This window comes from Rhipicephalus microplus, chromosome 3 (genome assembly GCF_043290135.1).
Source record: "Rhipicephalus microplus isolate Deutch F79 chromosome 3, USDA_Rmic, whole genome shotgun sequence".
Classification (NCBI taxonomy): Eukaryota; Metazoa; Arthropoda; class Arachnida; order Ixodida; family Ixodidae; genus Rhipicephalus; species Rhipicephalus microplus.
The window spans coordinates 267,932,015-267,959,092 of NC_134702.1; the positions used below are offsets into that span (position 1 = coordinate 267,932,015).

The 27,078-nt window shown below is 47.6% G+C and overlaps 1 protein-coding gene across 5 annotated transcripts in view; it reads left to right on the forward strand.

The window, feature by feature from the left end:
• Positions 1 to 27,078, forward strand: part of LOC119159354 (D-2-hydroxyglutarate dehydrogenase, mitochondrial) — a 235,526-nt gene that overhangs the window by 129,487 nt on the left and 78,961 nt on the right. For 3 of the 5 annotated variants that reach the window (XM_075890999.1, XM_075890997.1, XM_075890996.1), the window contains 2 exons: positions 10,267 to 10,435; positions 25,863 to 25,955. In XM_075890999.1, the coding sequence (XP_075747114.1) occupies positions 10,267 to 10,435; positions 25,863 to 25,955 (262 nt within the window). The remainder of the gene's footprint in view (positions 1 to 10,266; positions 10,436 to 25,862; positions 25,956 to 27,078) is intronic. The other 2 variants (XM_075891000.1, XM_075890998.1) reach the window with 1 other exon arrangement.

Sequence of the window (27,078 nt, forward strand, 5' to 3'; positions counted from 1 at the left end):
GTCCATGCTTGTCCTGGACAGTTTTCGTGGGCACCTAGTAGACCACATACGAGGTGAGCTAAAGGAGCTGTGCACAGATCTGGCAGTGATTTTGGGCTGCCTCACATCAATACTGCAGCCTTTGAACATGTCCTTGAATAAGCCTTTCAAGGACTATGCTCGAAAGCTGTACACCACCCAAATGGCTGGAGGACAACATCAGCTGACTCCAGAGGGTAAGATTAAGAGCCTGCCTATGGAAATGTTGTGCGCTTGGATCGTGGAAGCATGGCAGGCGATCTCCGACGAATTCGTCAGGAAAAGCTTCAAAAAGACGGGTATCTCAAACGCACTGAATGCGAGTGGGGATCACATGTTGTGGGGTGCGGATGATTCGGACACCGAAAACGAATCCCTGCTCGGAAAGGATGAATGTGTGCTCTCAGACTCGGACTCCTAATAGGGAAAAGGAGGAACAGTTACGACTTCTGTGTAAATAAATTTTACGTGTGTGTGTGTGCAGTTGATGGCTCTCGCTTGTTCATTAAAAGGTATGTAGCTATGTTTGTTATATTCTAAATTAATTGGTAAATTATATAGTCACCTTTTACTTGACGATTGAGCAGATTTAAAGCGTGAGAACGGAGTAAAAAAAAATTTCGGAAATTTTACCCCGCGTAATTGGCGCACCCCTAACTTCGAGCAGGACTTTCTGAAAAAAGTGCGCCTAATATGTGAGTAAATATGGTATGTACTCTAATCGGAAAAGAAACTCAGTGGAAGCAAAGAATACCGTATATACTCGCATACTAAACGCACTTTTTTTTTTCTAAAAAAATCGGAGCAAAGTTGGGGGTGCGTTTATTATGCAATGCCGTTGGAGTTGGAATCCCATGCATTGACGATACCCAGGGCACCCAATCAAGTGCACTTCCGTGTGCACTTGATCTCATGATAGGAACACTACTGTCGAGCAGCAGTAGAGCTCACGTTCATTTCTCATGCTGCTTCGTGTCACGACCGGCTTTATATAAAGCCGGTCGTGCTTCGTGTTAAGTAGAACCTTATTATATTGAAGCGCGATATGGCAAACTAATGGATATAAAGAAGCAATTGTAAATCACCTTGAAGTTCTCATAGACTGCCATATATTTAAAACCTCGCAAAGTGAATATTTTCTCATGATAGATATAGCAAATCATTCTTTGTCCACAACGAGCATTTACTGATCATTTTGGTATGCGTCAGTTGTAGCGTGGGACGGTTTTCGTGCTCACGCCTTGTGCTCGCCGGGAGCTGCCTGCGAACACGCGCTTGGGTGTGTCTCCCTGCCTCTTCTTTCCTCAGAAACTAGTAAACTTGATGCGCAGCAGCTCGCGCGAACGTGCGCAGCAGCCGGCCTCCCCTCTTGTGTTGAACTCATTGACTCGTCCGCACATCTGACCTCTTCCTCCCCTTCAGCTCCGCAATGGGAGCGGAGATAGTTGCTAGGCACTGCGTCGTGCTCTCTACCGAGCTGTATAAATTATGGGCCTTTTTCCTCTTCTAACCACTACCACCACCAGATTGCGGCTATGTTCCTTGTTGTTCACTGTGAAAGAGCAACACCACCTCTATTAGTTTCGCCGCTCGACACGAGGTGGACAACAGCAGCGGCAAATGTAAGCACAGAAATATAACAATAAAGCAGAAGTTAGCAATGTTGAAAGCCGTTGAGTCCGGCATTGAGGAAAAAGAAGTAGTAGAAGATTTCGGCAATGTTGCCAGTGAGGGTTCCGCAGGCGACCAGGCCTAGACGTCATGGACGCTCTTTTTGACACTGTTGTTGTGCCTAACTTTCTGCATGTACGTCGGGAAGATGCGGGCGGCTTTTTTTATCAGCACTGCTATCACGCACTTGTGGCAAAGCCAAGGCGAACGCGCAGCAAACTCACTTGTCCAAAAAGCTTGGGCCATCCTGCATAGCAGCCTTTGTCCGTCCGTGACTGCAATATCGAGAAAGATGCAATCATAATAAATAAATAATAAGTGTTTTTGGGTCTGAGTGCGGATTGAACTCAGGTCGCTGCATGAAAAGTAGGTCTTCTACCACACAGCCGATTTTCTGCTTGGATATAGAGTGAAAACAACTTGCATTCTCTTGAAATACACACACTTTCTGTATACAGACTTCACAATAGAACACGTAATATTGCAGTAATATTGCGTGGTAAATGCAACCGAGTGTTAGCACGTGTGATTTTCATAACGACTTTGTGTTTTAGAACGGGCCACCCATTATAAAAGGCACACACGTTACGGCACGTATCCCCTCAAGACAGTGTACTGGGTGGTTGGCAAGTTCAAAAACATTTTACGCACATAATTGCAAGCGGTTTGAAGCATGTTACCCATTACATAGAATGGAGCCATATGCGAAATCTTCGCTGACTTAAGCCACTTTCATCTTTATCAACTACACTGTAGTAATCCCCAATTTAATCTTCTTGAGTAACATCACACAATAAAAAAGAATGTTCTGAGTAGCTCCGGACAATGGTAAAGTTCTGAAACCCCTTATTTCATTTTTTTTCTACATAATAAACGTTTTTACATCCATCCATCCACCCATCACCCGATGCGAAAACCGACTCGTCCGAGACTGTTTCCTCATGGGGTTGCTTGACTGCGAGCTCTCGGACAATGCCTTCTCTATTTTATCAATGCCAGTCAGATGCGCCGGATCCAGCTGTTCATCACCTTGTTCTCTAGCCCTTTCCTGCTCTCGCCCAACGTCTAGCCTTCATGAGTGCTTTGGGGCCATGGGGGATAGGGCCCGTCATGTAGTGCCTCACAACGGAAATCATAGGAAGTAATTTTTTGTTCAGCTGCATACAGATCCATTGGGTGGTGTTCCGCATTCCTCGTGTTCATAATGTTGGCTGTCACGCTGGCTCAGTAAAAGATATGGTGTTTTGAGATAGCTTGTCGCTGTTCGTGGCACTATGCAGGCAATCATTGGGGGAGCGTTACGGCAAAACAATTAGATGCGCTAACTTGAGAGCATTGTGATGCGGCATTGCTTCAAGCCACAAAGAAGGAGCCCAAAAGAACAAGTATGACAGATGTATGATATTGGAGTGGGAAACACGTGCGTCTGTTGCATCTCTGAGGGAAAGTGCTTGAAAGCACATGTGACGCAAGCAGCACGACCACTTCCGTCGTGGACCAACGGCTCCTGCTGAGAAGCGCGTTTGCACAAGCATTGAAAAAAAATAAAGGAGGCATTCTCTTGGACAAACTCTGTCAGAACTCAAAAATGATGTTGCAAGTGCTGACATACACTCAAACCTCGTTATAACGAAGTTGAAAGGGAGCCACAATTATTTTGTTATATCCATTACTGCGTTATATTGATTATAACAGTTTGTGGCATTGTATGCTCAGATGGGCGCAAATCTATAACCATGCACAAAAGGATACTGCCTCGTGGCCCGATGTACCGCTACGCGACCACGCGTGCCACGGAAAATAAACTCAGTCGAATCTCATTACTTCGATCTTTCGGGTGATTCGAACTCACGCTGAGGTCCCGTCAAAGCTATTTGTATTTCAATGGGCAAAAACGCCCTGTAATTTGAACGGGCAGGCACTTGCGACGGTTAATTCAAACATACTGACTCCGAAAATGCTCTCAGCACCATGCCCAATCTCGCGGCGGCACCTCTCGATGCTGCGTGCGAAGAAGGAAAAGAAGAAAAGGAAAGAAAAGACTGTGGTGGATTGTTTGCTCTCTCTCAAATGCTGATCTGCAACGCACCTGTACCATCCTTCTTTCTTTTCCGTCTCTGCATGTAGAGACCCTTCTCCTTTCAAGGCTGCGCGCAAAGAGAAAGGAAGAAAAAAAAGCTGCCGCTTTTTTTTCTTCCTGCTTTCTGCAGGAAGAGTCCTGCTTTCTTGGTGCAGAGGGTCGTAGCCATGGTACGCCGTGGTAGCAGGGGAGACGCAATCGTTGCCCTCTTGAGAGGGAAACCGCTTTGCACCGCGGCGCCGCTTCTCAGTCATGCGACCCGCTGAGCGCTTCCTCAATCCTCTTCGCTGGCTGTGTGAGGAGGACGACTGTCTCGGCTGCGCGGGGTGTGGCTGTAAGGTCGGCGCGGCAGTTTTGAAAGAGCCAGGCCAAACTCTGCAGAAAACTATATACTTACACACTACGGTTTTTTTTAATAGACTATTTGTTAGACTACTTTAGTTCGTTATATTCATTTACTAGTCAATTTTACTTTGTTACAATGAGGTTTAAAATGCAGGGTTCTCAATGGAGCTTTCAAGGAAAATTTCATTTACTTTGTTAAAATCATTATTTTGTTATATCTGATTATGCTATAATGAGGTTTGAGTATACGTATGACAGCACCAAGATGTAGACGACATGCACCAATCTCGTAAATTGGAAGAGGCATCGTTGTTCTCAGTTGGTGCCACTTGCAATGAAATACAAGTGCCAGCTGATAAGACAACACAACAGCTGTACCCATTCTACGAGCGAGCGTCACACCCTCGCGCTTACTGTCTGGTTCGCCGAGTGTCCTGCAACTTTTGTTGCAAGAGTGGTCATTTCCGGAATGGGTGCCGAAAAAAGAAACAAGCGAACAGAAAGTGCACGCAAGAACTTTCGGCTAGCTCCTACGAAAACGTGCCCGAAGGAAAAGTTTGTCGAGATACTCATCGATGGGCGCCCACTTTCCTTCAAAGTGGATTCCGGCGCCAAAGTTTCGGTTGCAGCCAGTGCATTTCTTGGCGTCCCTTCAAAGCTTCAAAACACCATGCGCAAGTTGAAACGCTGGGGCAACAACATACTGCTGGTTGTAGCCACTTATGTCGCTACCCTATCATTCCACGGCTTTTCGGAAATCCTAGCCCTCGGCATCTGCACGTATGGGGACAAAGTCATGAGGACTTCACAGCTTTCGGTCGACTTGTTTCTTGATACCAATCTCTTTCGATGACTTAAGATGCTCCCCTAATTTTACATGATTTGGCTGCAGCCAAATGCTACACCTTTCTTCTTGAACGTACCCCAGCGCATCCCTCTTCGCGACGCTGTCAAGACTAAGATAGACAAGCTGGAAGCGTAGGGCATGATTCGTCAAGTGTACGCAACCACTGACTGGTGTCCTCGACTTGTCCCCAAGGTCTCGGATGGTTATCCGCTGTGGGTGGACTTGACTTGCAAAGGCGGTGTCAACGGGGGGCCCCAGTGGGCTGTTACTCCCCAAAATTTTTGCCTGCCCCCCCTTCGCTCCCTCTAAGAGCAGGCATAGTCAAAACACAATGCATAAGTTTTACCCTCTCTCCTTCCTTGAAGGAACACAATTGTCGTCGGTACTGCTCCCGAAAAAAATCTTGGCACCGCCCTTGTTGACTTTCCCCAGTAAAGTGGCTCTTAAAGAGCGTCATGTACTTCCAACAGTGGAACAATGGCTCGGTTTGCTTAGACAGACTACAGTTTTTTCCAGGTTAGACGCTACGTCAAGTTTAAAAAAGGACTTCGTGCTACAAACGGGTGGTTTTCTTCTTTCCCTTTTTTAAACCTTACGCCACCTTGTGAATTTCCGCGGAATTCATTTGCAATATTTTTGTGTACAGGTGCTTCGAGTTGTCGATGAATTCGCCCTTGTGCTATCAATGCTAGCTTCCTAGCATTGGGCAACCGCCCCGGAAAAGCGTTGGTTCCAGGTTCGAACCCGATACAAGGACGAATTCTTAAGCAACTAAGAGGCTTTTGTTTCTGAAAAGTTCGTACGGATTTTCTTGTGGATTTGTGCTTCAAACGGGTGGTTATCTGCTTTCCATTTCTTAACTCTTTCACCACCTTACAGGTTTCCGCAGGACTCATTTGAAATACGTCAAGCTTCCAACAGGTCAAGCTGTCACCCCAGTCCCAAGTAGTGGCCATGTTCATAACGCCGTTTCAACTCTATTGTTTTCTTCAGGTGCCGTTTGGGATCACGTCTGCAGCGCAGTACTTCAAGTGGCAGGTGTCTCGTATGATGTTATGGTTTCGGTTTTCTTTTGGGTACCGGTTTTCTTGCCCCCAGAGGGCGCACTTCGATTGTGTATATTAGAGTAACTGTATATGGTCCCTACGGGACCAAAGTAGCCCAACTGTTTTCTATCGCCGCCGGCGCCGCCAGCAATCATGATTGGGGAGAAGCTGATGCTCAGGCCAAGTTTGTGCGTTCTGACGCAGCCACGACAAAGGGAATCCGGCTGGTCTTTGCGATTTTTCTGAATGCGGTTCATAGATGTGTGTGGGTGACTGTGGATTTCCTCTATGTGCGCCCAGGTCTGCAGTTCTATTATCACAGCGATCGGAACGTAACAATGACTGGGTAAACTGGTAAAAAAGTTTACCAGCTGCTGAGTGCTCCTTCGTTTGTAGTGTACATGCTGAAAGAGAACTGCACTGTTCTTTGTTGCATATTCTTATTTGTTCAAACGAAGCCTGGTTACCTATCTTCATAAAAATATATTTATTCGCCACTGACGTAGCTAAAAGAGCGCGGTTGTCGAATTCACTGAGTTTTACAGCGAAAGCTTTGAGATCACAAGGGCCGATTCCGGAGCCGTAGATGTTCGCCACCATCAATGTTCATGACCACTATTGTAAGAAATTGAAAAAAAGAAAGAAAAACCTATGTAAAAAAAAGTGTCACTATCGGGAGTCGAACCCGAGCTTTTTCAGTGGCAGTCCAATACTCTACCGCAAAGCTACGCCAAAACATGGAGCTGATCTCTAAACTGACTTTATGTAGGCTGCATATTGAGTAAGAATTTGTGTTTACATGTGAAATAAATTGTTTTATAATAGTGAAGTAACAACCATGCGTCACAAAATGCGAATAGTGCAAAGAGTATGCCGTTATGCTCTTACGCACTTCAAAATCCTAAGGCATAACTGCTCATTGAGTCGCATTTACGAAGATTAATCGGATAATTTCATATGCTGTCAAGGTCAACGAATGTCTCATTTCACCAGCGTAACGTGAATACTGAATCTTCCCACTGGTTATCCATTCGAAAATTCCAAAAATTTGCGAAATGTGAATGTTGCAAGACAAAAGTTGATAATGTTCGCTCTGCACTTTTCGCCACACACTGAGTAAGAACGTCATTTTTTTTACCAGGCTCTATTTAGCCAGCTTTTATGTTGCACTTTGTTGGCAATCGGGCAGAAAAGCCACCTTGAAGCACTGCAAACTGCGTGTGAATGACGCAAGCCAAATATGTCGATATGCAATATGGCAAAAAAAAAAGAAATGGCAGGGGTGTCGCCTGCAAAAACAGAGAGTGACATTGCCGCATAGCTGCTTGCTATCCAGGCAATATGGCGGACCTATGCGCTATCTGGTCCTGTTGAGACCATATCCAGTTACTTTAGTGTATGTGGCATTGTACAAATCAAATTGGAGTTTTATCACGTTGATTGACATGAACAGTTCGGCATCCATGGCTTTCCTGCTTGCCCCCATTGTTCTGCGGTGGGATGCAACATCTCGAATCCCGGAAGGCCTAGCAAATGGGGGAGCATGATCAACGATATCCTCGTCATTGGGAAGACGCACTACAAGTATGACTGCTGACTCCGAGAAATCATGGATCGGTTAGCATAGGCAGGGGTCACGCTCAACTGCTCGAAGTGTTCAATCGTCACTTCTCATCAAATTCATTAGTGTTGTGGTCAGCGCGGATGACGTTTCTCCTGAACCAGGCAAGGTGGTGGTGATCGAAGCGATGATTCCATTCGAAGATGTCGCAGGAGCTCGACGTCTTTCAGGTCCTATGAACCACATCGGATGCTTCTCACCCCTCGTTTCAGAAGTCATTGCACCAATCAGAACATTGCTGCTCGAGAGGTCTGCCTAGGCTTAGGGCCCGGCGAAGCACTCTGCTTTCTCTGAACTGAAGAAGCTACTGCGGTCACCTCCGCGTGGCTCGGTACAGCACCACATACAACACCACGATCTCAGCTGATGCCAGCTTCTGCAGTCTCGGGGTAGTACTTTTCTAAGAACAGCCGTCTCGTGAATGTCGAGCCGTCTCTTTTGCATCGCGCTCCTTGACACCTACAGATTTCTGGTACAGCCAAACAGAAATAGAAGCTGTGGCAGCATCTGGGCGGTGCAAAGGTTGGAGAAATCTGTTCGTGGACTTAACTTCTTCTTCGAGACAGACTACCAACCACTAGTGGTGCTCCTGGGTTCCATGGACATTTACGTATTTCCATCACAGCTCCAGCGGTTTTGCTTGAAGCTTATAAGCTTCTAGTATCACGTACCCTATACGTACCAGGGAAGCAGTTGGCTACTGCCAATGTGCTTTCCCACGCACCGCTTTATTCTCCTTCATCCAACCGTGTTAATCAAGTGGAGCTCTTTGCCCAAGAAGTCGTCCGCTCCTTCCCAGACATCGTCTCATCGCAGCTCGGGCACCTGAGCCAGGCCCAAGCCAACGATGGTGAGTGCAGTCTGCTCTTTCAGTACTGCGCCAACAGCTGGCCTCAACACTCCCACTTTCATCTCCATGTGACGAAGTACTCGCGGTATCAGCGTCTGCGAGGGACTGCTTCTAAAGTATTTTTGCATTGTCCCGTTGTTCGCTCTACAGCGCCGAATGCTAGAGCTCCTTCATCACGGACATAAAGGCATCAACCAATGTAAAGCTTTAGCTTGGGAGTCAGTCTGGTGGCCAGGCATGAACAACCAGATAGAAACACTGGTGCCGAACTACTCTGCCTGCACTGGAACCAGGAAGCAGTGCTCGGAGCATTTGTTGTTGTCAACCACTCCAACTCTGCCCAGGGAAAAGGTCATCAATTTTTTTCACCTGAACGGTCAAGACTACATCGTTATGGTGGATTACCAATCCCGCTTTCCAGATGTCATCATCCTGCGTTCGAGCACAGCACCTGCGGTCATCAATGCCATCAAGGGTGTCTTCGCATGCCATGGGATTCTGAGATTGGTGCGCTGCAACAACGATCCCCAGTTTACTGTGAGAGGATTCTTTGACTTTGCTGAGTTCTATAGCTTCTGCCACGTCGCCAGCAGCTCCCATTATCTGCAGTCGAACAGGGAGGTGGAACGGATGGTGAGCACAGTCAAAGACCTGCTGTGGAAGGCAGATGATCCCGACCTGGAACTTCTGGTATACCAGGACTCACCGGGTGTAGACGGAGTGAGTCCTTCTCAGCTGCTTACGGATAGAGGTCTAGAGACTCGGCTGCCAAAGACGTCGCACATACTGGAACCAGCTTTGGCCCCCTTTGGTCCCATTCAATTAACATGACCAAAACAACCACAGGCGCCAAGCATCAGATTTCGACCAATGAAATGCGACTCACACCTTGCGGCATTTATAGATTGGAGAACAGGTCTGGGTACAAGACGTCAACCCCCCAGCGACAGTCTTGGGGCCAGTTCAATGCCTGCGCTCCTACGTGGTGGAGACACCGACTCGTGTACTTTAGAATGACTAGAAGCACCAAGTGCTAACGACAGGATGTCCTGGAGAACACATGGCCAGCCCACCTGCAATTTCTGTGGTGGCCCTGACCCAGACTACTACACTGACATGACCTGCAGGCCAGCTGAGATGGCCTGAGGCTGACCAAGCCATCTAAGACCTGCCAAACCATAGCACCTCCACTATGAAGGAATATTAGGGTTCTACGCCACGCGTCTCGTGGTACGGCAGAAGGATTTGCAGGCCAAAAATAATTGACCTGAAAATATTGTTTTCCTTCAATTCTGGTGCACGAGTTTAGTCCTAGTTTACCACGGGGGCATGTCGTGTACTACAGTACAAGTACCAGGCTGCACTATTGATGTAGTATGTAGCAGTACTGCCAGACGGCAGCGCATGTACAGGTTTCTTTGCTTTGTCGTAATATTCATTAGTTTTTTTGGGTGAGCAGCTTAAGCTTTGTGATGAGTGTGCAGCCATGTTTGGGACGCATGATCTTTGTTTCCCACAGTTCATTTGTAATTAATTCAGTTGGTAGTAAGTGCCCGTTACAGTCTACATGCCTTCTGTGTTGTTTTTTTTTGCGCTCTACTTTTATTTTCAGACAATGTGCTAACTCGCCCAGTAACGCATTCTATAGTAAGGGCTGCCAATAACATGACGTCGTGTCACTCGGCTGTCGTGTCACTTAGTCGCCCCATGCACATGACATTCTCGATAGTCAATTTTTGGATAGCTCTGCGTCACTACGTAGCGTGCAGAGTAGTGTGCATCATGCAGGTTCTAGCAGATGGCACCATACTGGACACCATGCAGACGTTGCGCAAGGACAACACAGGCCTCGACCTGAAGCATCTGTTCATTGGCTCCGAAGGCATCCTAGGTGTGATCACGCGCGTCGCCATTCAGTGCGTGCCCCGCCCATGTTCCACGTGCGTCGCTTTTCTTGGTGAGTGGTGCAAGTCTGGAGAGCTGATCAATTTTCATTCAGGTCCGTCTAAATGTGATGTAGGGGCATTCGCAGAAGTATGTGGCTACAATATAGGTATTGTCGAAACACAGGCTGGAAAGCAAGGGTTATCGAAGCTCTGTCTTGAGTGACTCATATAGGGTGAGGAAATTCATCCTGAAAGGACAGGTTGTGCGGACAAGAGAATTACATGAGGAGGGCTCAAGGAGGGCTCAATCATCTAAGGGTGGGCGGAGTAGAAAAGAAGAATGTGGGAGGCACGCCTATCTCTAGGTTCGGTTTAATGACACGTCGTGTGCACTGGCGATGCTTGTACTGCGTGAATTTTTGTCCGTGTTTGATTCGCACGGTTTGAGATGCGAAGCAGCTCACTGACTAGCCTGTATAATGCTGTCTGTACAAGTCTGCATTCCAACGCACCACACTGCGTTCCCCCCGCCGCACTTGGAACGATGCCATGTAGGTCAAGTCGCAGCTGTATGTTGACGTCACTCTCTCCCTCACCCGCTGCTGGCTCTTCCCAACACACCTAGGTGTTGTTGCTCCTCCCCCTGCTCGCAACACACTAATCTCTCGTTTCACCCTTTTCACTGCACGTCAAGCGGGAACACTCCTCCGGCTCGTTTATTTGTGATGGAACTTACATGATTCCCCAACTTGCCTCCCGTGTGTTTGTGTTTCAAAGAAACCTTTACTCGAGTAAAGGCTACATTGAGTTTGGCTTCAAACCTTCTTGCAGCACCCGCGTTGACGCCCGTTTTAGCCGGGTCAACGGCGTGGGTGCCTATGGTGCTTCGCATCCCATCTACGTTGGTTTCGGGGAGATGGTTCATAAATTTTTACTTATGGATGCACTTTGCGAAATCGGGCATAATAAAAAGAGCCGTTGACACACTGGTAGGGAGGGGTAGCAAGTGCGGTCAACACGAAGTTTGCAGTGTGGGCTCGTTGGTGAATTGCATGGAAACGGAAGGACACATGAGCACCCCACAAAGCGCTACAAAAGATTTGTTTTGAAAAGCAGGTCACTAGACCGGTACATTGCCAGATGTCTTTGGGTGGTCCTACGTTCGTGTCCAACTGTCTGCCTAGCAGCTGGGCTGTATTAGAGTTCTGGTTATAAATTTCTCGCTGCTATAGTGGCGCTGTCCTTCTCGTTCTATGTCCGGCATAAAAGCGATAACCACAGTGCACGATTCTCGTGGCCTCACGAGTTAGTATTTGTTGTGCATCTAACTTCAAATTTTATCTTCTCAACAAAAGTTGCTTGTGAAATCTTTAACCGGTGGTTTTGAACGTTTTCAGCAAAATTTACCGATACTGTGTGTATTTTTGCTAGTACAGATCTGGCGATTAGAGATATTATGGGGGCTTATTATGCTCACAAAATATGACACCAGGTGTGCCAATATAGTTTCGATAGAACCGTATGGCAGAAAAATTTCTTCTTTCTGTTGTTTAATAACCTGATGAAGATTATACTTGGTTAGTTCACTCGTCTTATAATTTTCAGGTTTCATCTAATGACGTCATCGGCGTGTGTTCAAGTGGCATAGGTTATGTAGGTTGTGCTATAGCATACGTGTTCATTTGCAGAAAAGTTAATTTGATTAGAACAGACTACAATCCCAAGCAAAGTATGTTATAGATTGTATATATGTAATTGTGAAGAAAGAAAAGTGGTCAAAAATAATACTTGCCGCGGGCAGGGACCAAACTTGCGACCTTCAAACAGCGCACCCAATGCTCTACCAACTGAGAAACCGCAGTGCCCCCCCCCCCCCATCCATTTTATGGGGTATATACATCTGTGATATTGCCACAGAGACTAACTACACTATTCGATATTATGAAGAATTATCGTGCACAGTCTTGTGCTCGGTGGTGCTTGTGGCCGCACAACTCATGCCTCTCGTTCACGGGCACGAGTCAGTGTGGGTTGGACCTGCGAGGAAGAAGGCGCATTGGCGGATGAACAGTTTTTGTTTTGGAACGCTTTAGCAGGCTCTTTCATTTTTGCACATAGTTTTCAGAGAACAAGTTCCCCCATAATAAACTAGCTATTTGGTGTTTCTTATCTTGAATCCATTACATTCTGGTGGACGGTGCTGAGTATGATTGGAAGCCCTCTTGGCACAAGAGAGCGTAGGCCCGATCCTCAACGATTGGAACCTGGCGAACTGACTCCGGTACACCAGCGTTCAAGCCGCCGCCTTCAAGGAGAGTCGCCTGGATTCTCGCCCCTCCCCAGTGCTCCAGCAACTTAAGCAGCATCCACAGACAACGGAACGATGGCTTGCCAGGTGACATTATCAGAACTTATTCTGTTCCCACCGTGCTTGCCTGAGCCCTTCTATGGCGACACGTTCAAAGATGTAGAAGATTGAATAGAGTACTTTGAGCTGGTTATGAAGACCAACGGCTGAGACAAAGCAAGAAAACTGCATCGCGTGTACTTCACATTGGAGGATGCAGTGAGGACGTGGTATGAAAACAACGAAGCATTCATACCGACATGGGAAGAATTTTGACAAATAGTAGCTACATATGCCAACACCGATCGCCGAGAGAAGGCGGAGAATGCTCTACAGTCCAAGAACCAGGGCACAAACGAAAGCATTGGCATGTATATTGAGGACATGTCCCACCTTTTTAAACGTGCTGACCCAACCATGACCAAAGAGAAGAAGCTGCGTCACTTGATGTGAGGTGTCAAACAGGAGTTATTTGCCCACCTCGTACAGTTGCTGAATCCTACACCGAAGCGACCACCATAGAGCTCCTGTCACCACAGCACTCCCGTCACTACAATCATGATGCCAGTAGTGTTCCTGCAGATGTCCTCTTAGCAAACCTGGGTAGCAGCAGCGAAGTGTTGAGGGAAATGGTGTGATTCAATGTGAAGGAAGAGCTCCTGGAAGCTGCTGCACCCACAAGTCGCACCACCAGTTTCGTCTCTCACTACCCTGATCGGAGATGAAGTTTGCCACGTCATTCTACAAGCGGAACCCGAGGCGCAACCTGTTCGACTTGAATAACAATTGCAGGAACACCCCGCACCTACTTACGCCGATGCTGTGCGTCAGCCCGCCGTGCATATTGCTTCATTTTGCAGTACGCAGTGGCTACTGACCGACTTCGCATGGCTCAAACTATCCAGCTAGTTCGAGGCCACGGAAAAGCGACGTGTGGCGCACACCCGACAGGACGCCGCGCTGTTTTCATTGGAGGGAAACTGGGCACCTGTACAGAATGTGTCCATATCGATGAGTTGGTCTCCGTGGGTTTTCTCTAAACGTGCCATGCCCCCAAAATGGCGAAAGACCCATTGAAATCGAAGATTACTTGTCCGGCCATCTGTTTCCAGCTGCTGGTTTCCAGCATCAGCCTAGATCACCAGTGCCTGCTCGCTATCGATCACCAAGCCCTCGACGATCTGGTTCACCTTCTCTACCTTCAAACTCAACACGCCGTGGTTCAAGCAGTCCCCACCAGGAAAACTGAAGCCAGCGACTTGTGGAGGCAAAGCGGCTGATGTCTGACCAGCTGAAGATCCTCCGTCAAAGTACTAGTGCAGCAACGATGAGTGGAACACTACAACTAAGTTAGGTAAAGACAATATTTCTTCAGACTTACGCGTAACCGTAGACGGATGTGAATTTAACCTTTTAGTTGACACAGGTACTGATTATTCGGTTGTCAGTTATGCTGCCACAAAAGATTTAAAGAAAGTTGGACGCCTTGGGAGTGGACCCCAAATACGCATGGCTGGGGATCGTCTCATTACACTTCTTGGAAGATGTACAGCAAGAATCGGAACTCAAGGTGCTACTTATGTTGCTGACTTTGTCGTACTTCCTGAATGCTCTGGAGATGTAATACATGTACTCAGAATGGATTTTCTGCTAGCAAACGGAGCTATAATCAACCTGCAGAATTCTAGTGTCTTTTTTTTTGACGAAACTCGCCATAGACACAATTGAGACAGAGTACACTGCATTACATGTTATAGATTGTGATGTTACCGTGCCGCAACGATGCAGCATAATGATCGAGGTAAGAAATGAAGCATTTGTTGATTCTGAAGGTAAAGTGAATCCTAACATCGAACTACTGCTCAAGAAAGGCATTTGTGTAGCTCGAGGCATTATTCAATTACATGGTGGATTTGTCGATGTATTGCTCACAAATTTCGGAAACGAAATTGAGCATGTTGCAAAGGACACCGCTATCGCCTTCCTGCATGGTTTTGAAACAGTGACAGACTTATGTGTTCTGGTGTCAGGGCCACCTGCTTCGGAACCTGCACCTGATGTCGCAGCAAGAGTTGCAATCAGCCAAAATCTATCATTAGCCGAGTAGAAAATCATTCAAGACCTCATAAGAGACTTCGCCAGATGTTTCTCTACCTCGTCGAAAGTACAACAGACCCAGGTTGTTAAACACTGAATAATAACAGATGAAGCTACAAGGCCGGTACACCAACATCCGTACACTTTATTCCTGCACAGTATAACCCATTACTTGTCGCACAATTAGCATATGGGGTTGTTTGTACAATTTATATATATATGTGACGAACCACACGAGAGCGGTGTGGTGGAATGGTAGAGAAGGAGGAAGACGAAGAAAAATAAATGGTTCATCGTACAGCCATCACGTCTCCTGCGTCACACTAGTCGACAGGATCTACTGTGCCCTTCATCATGGCGACATCCAAGAAAGTCATCAACATCCCAAAGTACTCGGGAGCATCTACGGACGTCCCCTTTGACAAGTGGCTGCGGCTCTTTGAGGTGAGGACTGCGGCCGCAGCATGGACGGAGCCAGACAAGCTGTGCTACTTCTCTGATTACCTTGAAGGTGAGGCTTTTCGATGGTTTCTCACCGAGGTTTTCGACACAGACGCGTCTTGGGAGAGCTTATGTGAACGCATGAAGGGATGCTTTATGAGCGGCGTCGTGGATCCTTTTTGCCAATTCATTCATTGCCGGTTGCGAACAGGCCAGAGCTTGAAGGAATACTATAATGAAAAAATGTCTTTCGCACGCCTCGCCGACCTAAAGGACATGCACCTTATATTGGGGCTTATCGACGGCCTTCCTGCGCATATGGAGATGGCGCTTGCTGGGATTACCTCATCTACACCAGCGGCATGGCTTACAGCTGCACTTCGTCTAGAGTCAACCATGCAGAAAGTGAAATTACATCGCTTTCCACCAGCTCGGAATACACAGATTAATGTAACAAGTGACAGAACCAGTCAGCGTCTACGTGATACCCCGGTACGAACACACAGGTGCGAGTGCAAACAGTGCGCGATGTATGGCTTACCCCGACAGATGCACTGGCGTAATGAATGTCCACTGACGCGCCTGCTCAGCAAAGACGCCACCTGGAACTGGGATTCGGAGTGTGAACTGGCTTTCACTCAGCTCAAGAAATGCGTGACAGAAGCGCCAATCCTTAACATCTACAATGCCACTAAGCCTTGTGTGCTATACTCCGATGCATCCAACAGAGGTATCGGCACCTTTTGAAGCAGGCTGATGATGAAGGTAGAGAACACCCAATTGCATATCATTCACGGAAGTTACTAAAACACGAAATTAATTACGCCATCACAGAACTTGAATGTTTGGCAATTATTGACACCATTGATAAATGGCACTGCTATCTACACAGGAAACCTTTCACTGTGATCACAGATCACGCAGCGTTGCAATGGCTTAAAAACATCAAGAATCCCCGAGGCCGACTTTTTCGGTGGTCTTTGAAACTCTCCATGTACGACGTGAACATCAAACACCAAAAGGGCATTGACAACATTGAAGCTGATGCACTATCTCGAAGCCCGGTGGTTCTACTCCTATCTGCTGAGCAACTGCGAGAGCATCACAACGACAAACCACCCGGAAAGCATATAATTGAGAACGGACTGAGCATAGTGACATGCAGAGGAATACGAAAAGTCTATGTGCCTTTTGCCCTCCGGTCTTCTCTTCTCCAAAAAGCTCATGACGCTTTCGGTCATGTCGGGGTAAAGAAGACGTTGCGGCTTCTCTCTCCGCAGTACTATTGGCCCGTCATCATCACCGACAAGAGCGAGTACATACGCTACTGCGATACTTGCCAGCGCTGCAAGTAACCGAAGACCAAACAATTTGGTTCCTTGGAGTCTTTGCCACCAGCGGAACAACCATTTGATCTTCTGGCAATGGACACTATGAGAGGTTTTGGCAACTACGGCTCATCCAAAAGATTCATTCACTTAGCCGTTGATCATGCCACCCGTTATGTCTGGGCTTTCGCACACAATAATGAGACTTGCGACCCATACATCTCTTGCCTGAAGAGTATCTTCGCTGCTGGAAAGCCTCGGAAGTTCCTTTCCAACCGCGGCACAGGATTCACCGCCGGCAAATTTAAGCAGTTCCTCAAGCACAACAATATTCATCAGCTTTAAACAAGCTCACAACACCCGCAGTGTAATGGCCTAAACGAGTGCACTAATCAGACGATCGTTACTCGCCTCCTATGCAAGATCAACGACGAACCCCGAAAACCGTGGCCACGTCTCCTCTCGGACGTTGTCGACGAGTACAATAGAACACCTCACGAAGTCACAGGCTACCCACCCTGCTTTCTTATGTATGGCACATCATCGTATCCCTATCTTCTTTCAGGCGTTACCGAAAATCTGCAGGAAGCTCGTACAAACTCAGTCCGCAATTCAGTGGCATATCACGAGAAAAACAAGGTCATATATGACAAGAAGTTTCTTCCAATAGAGCTTCAAGTGGGAGACTTTGTTCTATATGAAACACCCTGGCACCCGAACCGCGGCAAACTCAGCGCAATCATGGAAGGACCCTATACGATCATACGCAAGATTTCGGCAGTTAACTACGAGACCGACCGCAGCGTGGTTCCACTCGGTCGCCAGACTGACATCGTTCATGTCGGGACGCAGATGACTGGCTTGAGGAGTTCGAGCGCACAGCCAACGTTAACGGGTGGAACGCCGCACAGAAGTTGGGGTACGTGTATTTCCCTCTTCAAGACGGGGCTCGCACGTGGTTCACGAATCGCGTGTGGTCAACGTGGGACGAGTTTCGGCGGAAGTTCCTGGACACCTTCGCAAACACCGAAAGGCGGGAGCAGGCACAACGACTCCTTGAATCACGGATACAAAAGCCCAACGAGTCTGTTGCAATGTTTGTTGAGGACATGGCTCGTCTCTTTCATCGCGCCGATCCCGATATGTCCGAGAACAGAAAGATCAGCCACCTCATGCGTGGTGTTAAAGAGCAGCTGTTTGCTGGTCTCGTACGGAACCCACCTTCAAGCGTCGACGAATTTTCGAAGGAGGCGACCGCCATAGAACGCGCACTACAGCTACGGTACCGCCAGTACGACCGCCCAAACAACAGCGGACAAATCAGCGCAACCGCCGTGACCACCGTGACACCTGACGAGCGTTCTTTGCGTGACCTGATACGCGAAATTGTACAAGAAGAGGTGAAGAAGCTAGCTGCCACACCGAATGACTGCGCGATTGCGTCGGTCACAGAAGTTGTTCGCCGAGAAATAAGGCAAGCGCTTTCACTTCCCGAGCCGAACACTGAAATAGTAAGGCCAACATATGCAGATATTCTCCGTCGACAGCCTAGATCTAACGTGCCGCCACCTCAACAGTACCACCAGCAACAGCAGCCGACAGTGCCTTGGTACTACAAGGAAACGTCGACGCCGATGCGACCCCCACTCCGCAAGACCGACATATGGCGTACCCCTGACTACAGGTCCCTGTGCTTCCATTGTGGGGAAGCAGGCCACATCGTGCAGTATTGTCCTCATCGCGTTGCCGGGTATCAAGGATTTCCGTCCACTACCCCTCAGCGCTATTTCGACGGAAGACGCAACGTTAAAACGAGCGCGACGATCCCACGAGACGTTTCTCCTGGGTTCCGGTCACGCTCGCCCTCCCCAGGTCATTTTCCCCGATCTAATAGGGGTAGCACCACGGACATGGCGAGAGGAAGGTCTCCCAGTCCACGCCGGGGAAACTAAAAGCAGCGACCTTAGGGGGGAAGGTTGCGAATTGCCGAAGATTTGAAAATTTCCCATTACCGCCGCATGAAGTGCCGCACATTTCGAATGAACCGACGAAAGACGAGATTGTCACCGCCGACATTACACTTTCAATTGACGGTCACGACGTGACCGCACTGGTCGACACTGGTGCGGACTTTTCAATAATGAGTGCGAGTCTGGCCGACCAACTCAAGAAGGTAAAAATGGAATGGACGGGGCCGCAAATTAGAGGAGCCGGAGGCCAGCTGCTGACACCTACCGGAAAGTGCACCGCCCGAATCAAGATCGGGGATTCATCATTCGTGGCAACCTTCGTTATTCTTGCTGAGTGTTGTAAACAGGCCATCTTGGGTATGGATTTCCTGCGGGAGTACGGTGCCTATATAAATATACCGGACGGTGTACTGACCTTCTCAGCGGACCATAGCGCAGTGCTGCAGCGCAAGCCCATGCGCGTGATTGACGACGTGACCATGCCACCGTTGTCATGCCGCCTCGTCTCTATCACGTGTAACACGCAGCATAGTGGAGAAGGTGTCGCGGAACAAATATCGACGCTTTTACTCTCTCGAGGAATCGCTATTGCCAGAAGTCTCGTCAGTGTAGTGTCTGGGCAAGCAGAGGTCCTGTTGACAAACTTCAGCAACGAGCGTCGACACATTGCAGAGGGTACCACAGTTGTATACTTCGAAGAAATTGTAGAATTCCGCGAGTGCTTCGTAGTACAACAGGCAGAGACACCGGCCGCTTCAACACCACTGCCTGTCGACGTGAGCACAGATTTATCGCCAGCGCAGAGGCAGAGTCTTCTAGATATTCTCGGCCAGTTTGAAGATTGTTTTTCGTCGACCTCGAGGGTAAATCAAACGCCACTGACAAAGCACCGAATTATAACGGAAGAGACGGCAAGACCAATTCGACAAAACCCATACCGCGTGGCACCGAAAGAACGCGAAGCAATCCAAGAACAAGTCCAGAAAATGCTCAATGATGACATCATTCAGCCATCAAAAAGCCCTTGGGCATCACCGGTAGTGCTAGTTAAGAAGAAAGACGGCAGCTTGCGCTTCTGTGTAGACTACCGCAAGCTGAACCGTGTGACAAAGAAAGACGTATATCCACTACCGCGTATTGACGATTCACTTGACAGGCTGAGGCATGCACGCTTCTTCTCGTCGATGGACCTGAAAAGCGGTTATTGGCAAATCGAGGTCGATGAGCGAGACAGAGAAAAGACTTCTTTTGTTACGCCTGACGGGCTTTACGAGTTTAAAGTCTTGCCCTTCGGATTGTGCTCAGCCCCAGCAACATTTCAGAGACTGATGGATACCGTCCTATCAGGCCTTAAATGGCAGACGTGTCTGGTATACCTCGACGACGTCATTGTTTTCTCACCAACATTCGAGGAACATCTAAGACGGCTGCTATTAGTATTTCGATCAATACGGTCCGCTGGCTTATCGCTGAAACCTGAGAAATGTCATTTCGGTTTCAAGGAACTCCGATTCTTGGGACATGTGGTGAGCCATGAAGGTGTTCGTCCAAACCCTGACAAGATCGACGCCGTCCGAAAATTTCCGGTGCCAACAGAAAAGAAGGCCGTAAGACGTTTTCTTGGCCTTTGCGCCTACTACCGCAGATTTATCGCCAATTTCTCGCACATAGCGTCGCCCTTAACACGCATAACGAGAGACGATGTTCCATTTTTATGGGGCGAAGAGGAACAAGCAGCATTTGACGGTCTACGACAGCGCCTGCAGACATCCCCTGTGCTTGCTCACTTTGACGAGGACGCTCTAATCATGATCCACACTGATGCCAGCAACGTAGGTTTAGGCGCTGTACTCGTCCAGTGGCAAGACTCAGCCGAGAGAGTGATTGCATATGCAAGTAGGACGCTTTCCCGTGCCGAGTCCCATTATTCCACAACGGAAAAGGAATGTCTTGCTGTAGTATGGGCAGTTCTGAAGTTTCGCCCATACCTCTATGGCCGTCCCTTTTAGTCAGCGACCACCACTCTCTTTGCTGGCTGACCAACTTGAAGGACCCATCCGGTCGGCTAGCGCGCTGGAGCTTACGCCTACAAGAATTCGATATGACGGTCGTCTATAAGTCGGGACGACAGCACTCTGATGCTGATTGCTTATCCAGGTCGCCTATAAAGCAAGATGATGTCTCAGAAGATGATGACATGGCATTTTTAGGAGTGGTCGACACGGTCACCATTTCGTCTAAGCAGAAAGAAGACAGTGAGTTGCTCCCTCTTATTAATTTTCTTAACAGCCAGCCTACAAGCGTTCCCAAGATATTTGCAAGGAGCTTGCCATCATTCTGCTTGCACAGTGGTGTCCTATACAAGAAGAACTTTGCCCCCAGCGGAAATGCCCACTTACTTGTCGTCCCGACATCCATTCGCGATGAGATCCTGAGCGCTTGCCACGATGAGCCAACCTCCGGCCACCTCGGATACACGCGCACATTGGCCAGAATCCAACAAAAGTACTACTGGCCGAAGCTTCTGGGCACTGTAAAGCATTACGTGCGCACGTGCCTCGATTGTCAACGACGAAAATCGCCACCTTTAAAACCAGCCGGATTGTTGCAACCAGTTCAAGTGCCCACCATGCCTTTTGCACAAATCGGAATGGATCTCCTTGGACCATTCCCGACTTCGCATACTGGAAATAAGTGGGTAATTGTCGCTACGAACTATCTTACTTGCTACGCAGAAACAAAGGCTTTATCAAGTGGAACCGCAGTAGAAGCGGCACGATTTTTCATTGAAAACATCGTTCTGAGGCATGGCGCTCCTAGAATTATAATAACAGACAGAGGTACCGCTTTCACGGCTATGCTCCTCAAGTCAGTGCTTGAGTTGAGTGGAACAGCGCATCGAAAAACTACCTCCTACCACCCACAAACCAACGGCTTAACAGAACGCCTCAACAAGACAATTGCTGATATGCTTAGGATGTACATCGACGTGGATCATAAAAATTGGGACGACGTTCTACCATACGTGACGTTTGCCTATAATACGGCGCAGCAGGAAACTACACGGAGCACGCCATTTAGTCTTCTTTATGGCCGTAAAGTGACGACAATGCTTGATGCCATGCTGCTGCACGACTGCGAGGATACAGACACGGATGTTCAAGCCTTTACCCAACGAGCTGAAGAGGCACGGCAGCTAGCACGCGTGCGAATCGCCCGACAGCAGAGTTACGACGCACAACGTTATAACCTGCGACACCGATACGTCACTTATCAACCTGGCGAGAAAGTGTGGGTCTGGAGCCCTATTCGCCGACGCGGCCTTTGTGAAAAGTTACTGAAGAAGTACTTTGGTCCCTACAATGTTATACGGCGCCTAAGTGACGTGAATTATGAGGTCATCCCTGACAGTTCCTCGCGAGCTCAAAAATCTGAAATCGTACACGTTGTGTGAATGAAGCCATATTTCAGTGAGCCAGTTGCGTAATACGTCAACTATAGATATGCCGCGTATTCTGTAGCCGAGCATCGGGTCTATGCTCTTCCTGGAGGGAGGAAAATGCCGCATTCTACCTGCAGAGGAGAGCTCGCACAGCCAGAGAGGAAGACGAAGCTCTTGCCCGGTCCTCTTTCCGAGCGCCTTTCATTTTTAATTAAAGTGAGCTCTTCTATATCGAACTCCTGCTGTGTCTGCGTCGTGACAATGTCATCCGCCCCTGCATCTACGTCACTCTCGGGGAAGGGGGAAGCATGTGGCGAACCACTCGAGAACGGTGTGGTGGAATGGTAGAGAAGGAGGAAGACGAAAAAAAATAAATGGTTCATCGTACAGCCATCACGTCTCCTGCGTCACATATATATATATCCACCCTTTATGTAACATCCCCAAGTGGGGTCACTAAGGCAATAAAATGAAATGAAAAGAGTATCACCAAAGGAGCGAGAGATCATAAAAAGCCAAGCGAAAGAGATGCTGGAAGACAATGTCATACAGCCATCCAATAGTTCGTGGGTGTTTCCTGTAGTCCTTGTGAGGAAAAAGGACAACACGCTGAGATTCTGCATTGATTACCGAAAGCTGAACAGCGTGACCAAACGGGATGTCTACTCTTTGCCGCGTATTGATGATACGTTGGATCGGCTATGGAAGAACGCAAGGTATTTCTCTTCATTGGATTTAAAAAGCGGTTATTGGCCAATTGAAGGGAATGAAAGGGACCGTGAAAATACTGATTTCGTAAACCCAAATGGTCTAACGAGTTTAAAGCACTCCCATTCGGCCTCTGTTGTGCATTTGCAACATTCCAGCGCATGATGGACAGCGTCCTTTCAGGCCTAAAATGGCAGTCGTGCTTAGTCTACCTGGACGATATTGTGATGTTTTATGCAATGTTTGAACAGCATGTAGAGCAACTACGTTCGGTACTTCAGGCTATCCAGTCAGCTGGCTTGACGATTAAACCGATAAAATGCCACTTTGGATTCAAGAAGCTTCGTTTCTTTCGTCATGTAATCAGCGCTCAAGATGTTGGCCTGGACCCTGACAAGACTGTGGCCGTGGGGCTGTTTCCCAAGCTGGAAGACAAGAGGGAGGTACGCAGATTTTTGGGTTTATGTGCTTATTACAAGTGGTTTGTGAAAATTTTCGCGAAAATTTTTGAACCTCCAAGACTCACGAAAGAGGACGTGCCATTTATTTGGTGCACCGAACAAGAAATGCTTTCAATGAACTAAAGAAACGCTTGCAAGCCACATCTATCCTGGCTCACTTCGACGAAACCGCAGATACGAATGTTCATACAGATGCCAGCAATCTTGGCCTCGTTGCAGTTCTGGTGCAATGGCAAAATAGAGAGGAGAAAGTGATAGCATATGCTAGCCGCACCCTCTCAAAAGCGGAAAGAAACTACTCTGCGACCGAAAAAGAGTGATTGGCAGCCATATGGGCGATCAGCAAGTTCAGGCCATATCTCTACGGCAGGCCGTACCGTGCCGTTAGCAACCACCACTCACTTTGTTGGCTGGCGAGCATAAAAGACCCATCGGGACGACTTGCAAGATGGCGTCTGAGGCTCCAAGAATATGACATTATGGTCGTATATAGGTCTAGCAGAAAGCATGATGATGCTGACTGCTTATCACGTTCACCAGTCCGCTAGACTCTTTCATAAGAAAAGGACTTACCACTTTTTTGTGTGATAAAAACCTCAGTAATCGCCGAGCATCAACAGGCTGACATGTAACTGCTCCCATTGATAAAGTATCTCGAAGGGCATGACGAACAAGTTCCTCGGTTATTTAAGAGAGGGTTATCGTCATTCTGCCTCCGGTGTAATGCACTTCACAAGAGGAATTTTGAATACAACAAGGAGAAGTTCTTACTCGTTGTACCATCAGCCATGAGGCATGAAATTTTAGAAGATTGTCATGATGAATCGTCTGCGGGTCACTTGAGCACGTGTCGAACATTCGTCAAAATTCATTAGAAATATTGCTGACTTAAGTGGCTAGCATCCGTGAAGCATTACGTCAAGACATGTCACGAGTGTCAATGGCTCAAAACACCACTCCTCAAGACGACCGGCCTTCTTCAGCCTATAGAGCCTCCTGTGACTCCATTTCAACAGGTTGGAATGGACTTCCTCGGATTGTTTCCAATGTCAGCATCAGGAAAAAGGTGGATAATAGTTGCCACTGACTATTTGACACGATATGCTGAAACCGGCTGGCTTGAGCGAGGAACGGCAACGAAAGTCGCAAAGTTTTTTCGTTCAGAACATTGTTCTTCGTCATGGAGCCCCAGTCGTCGTTATTGCCAATCGAAGAGCCGCAATCACGGCTGATTTGATGCAGTCCTTAATGACAATGACTAACACCAGTCATAGGAAGACCACTGCATACCATCCACAAACCAACGGGTTGACAGAACACCTGAACCGCACCATTGCTGACATGCTGTTTATGTATGTTGGCATTGAGCATAAATTATGGGACGAAATTTTGCCATATGCAACCTTCGCCTAAAATACAGCCGTGCAGGAGACCATCCACGTCACACCATTTCATCTGGTATGTGGTCGCACTGTCACTACGACACTCGATGCCATGTTGCCAGTAGACAACGATAATTACGAGCCATTTGAAGTTGACGACTTTCTGCAAAGGGCTGAAGAAGCATGCCAGTTGGCACGACACTGAATATGTCTACAGCAAAACAAGGACGCAAGCTACTACAACCTGTGCCGCAGAAAAGTTCAATACAACCCAGGTGAGCAAGTGTGGATATGGACATCAATCCGATGCCTCAGCCTGTCAAAAAAGCTCCTTTGTCGGTACTTTGGTCCCTATAAGCTTTTCCGATGAATTAGTGACCTAAACTGCGAAGTCATCGCTGATGGGCACATCCGTTCAAAACGGCAAAACAGTGCAGAAGTCGTACACATTGTTTGTATGAAGCCCTATTATGAGAGGCAATGAAAAAAAGCTCCCTTTTTGTTTGCCTCCCTTCATAGCGCATCGGGACGATGCGTATTTTGAAGGGGAACTAATGCTACGGAGACTAATTACACTATCTAATATTAGAAAGAATCAGCGTCCACAGTGTTGTGCGCGCATGTGCTTGTGGCCGCACGACTCATGCCTCTCGTTCACGGGCACGAGTCAGTGTGGGTTGGACCTGCGAGGAAGAAAAAGGCATGTTGGCGGATGAAGAGTTCATGTTTTGGAACGCTCTAGCGGGCTCTTCCTTTTTTGCACAATTTTCAAGGCACAAGTTTGCCTATAATAAACTAGTTTTTGTTGTTTCTTGTCTTGCATCTCTTACAATATGTGCATTTAAGCGTGTGAGCGTCAGTCAGTGTCGTCGGTAGCCATTACGGTGAGTGTACCTTTTCCTGCCTGTTGGTGTCGCGTAGAATGTGATTTTAATGCGAGCTGGCAGCTGACCGATAATCCTTCGCATACTATTTGAAAGTATCAAGCCTCCCAGAACAAGGGCATTGCTGTGAATGAAAGAGAAAAGTGGAAATCTTAATAACTCGTTTTTCTTTATTAGATACAATAATACTAAGAACTAACGGGCAGTAGTGCTAAAGTAAGTATGTTCTTTGTAATATATCTAATTTTAATGAGAGGAGAGAAACCCCATAAAGTGGACGTGCGTGGAATTCTTGCCGTTTTAGGTTGGTGGAATATTATTCGAAGGTCGCAGGCTCGGTCCCTACCCGTGGCAAGCTTTGTTATCGCTCACTTTTCTTCACAGTTACATCACATTTACAATAATAACTTTTCCTATACTTTCCTTTGTTTAATCAAGTGCAGGGCCAGGTCAAACCGTGGAAAAAGGAGCGCTTCCTCCATGAGCAAGTCTGTGATCATGGTACTTGCAGCCAGGAATCGACAAAGACGGGTGAAAATAAATAACGTTCATGATGTTTAAACCTTGCTTCTTGCCAGTGAACTGTATGCCATTTTAAACAGTTTGGTGCTAAAAATTAGAGAACTACTATGAGGGACCACGGAAGACTACGGAAGGTCGGAAGTGAAGTGAACGCTGTGGAGAGGCTGAAACCAAAGCAGACGTCGAGACGATCTCTCAACACCAGGATTATCAACAAGGCAAGAGCTCTTCTAGGAAATGCGACAGCCACCATCGACCAGCTGAACGCTGTTTACGGACGTTTGAAGGTGAACAACGATGAGCTGAACCAAATAAACAGGGAGTTAGAGAGCCACATACCAGAAGAAGAGTTTGAGGAAGAGTATAACACCGTCCTTGAATACGGAGACAATGCTAACAGCGTCATGAGTGAGCTTCTTAGCAAGTGCGAACATATTGTTTTGGCCACGTCATCAGCACCAGAGCTACAGACTTCATCAGTAGCTGGAGCCTCTGGTGCCAAGCTTCCCAAGCTTATCATCGCCCCATTCACTGGTGACCTGGGCCAGTGGAACGACATTTGGGAGCTATTTGACCAGATGATTCACCGGAACGGAAGGCTCACGGCAACGACAAGTGCAACTACCTGAGGTTCTTCCTGAAGGGCGATGCAACTTTAGCTATTGTGGGCCTGCCAACCACAGAAGCTTGTTACAAGGACACCATAGACTTATTCAAGAAACGCTTTGGTGACAGAACGAGACTCAAGCAGGAGTACTTCTCTAGGCTTCATACGTTGCCTTCAATCCGTTCAAGTGACCCGTCGGCTCTTGGCAAGTTGTACGACCAGGTCATCATCAACATAAGAGGACTGGAGACCCTTGGGGTGAGCAAGACGTTCTCTTCAGGAATGCTGTGCGACATAATTGTGCGGGCTTTATCACACAATCTCTTTGTACAGTATCATCGGTCATGCGCCAATCGGGCGATGAGCTAGAGCAGTAATGCAGCCTTTAACACGGAGCTGGAATGCATATTAAGTTTCTTGTCTATCAAAGTGGAGAGCTTAGTGAAGAGTGAGTTCACTAACTATCGTGGAAAAGACAGTCATAATGAGAATGCACAGAACAAATCACGCCAGTCTCGTAACTCG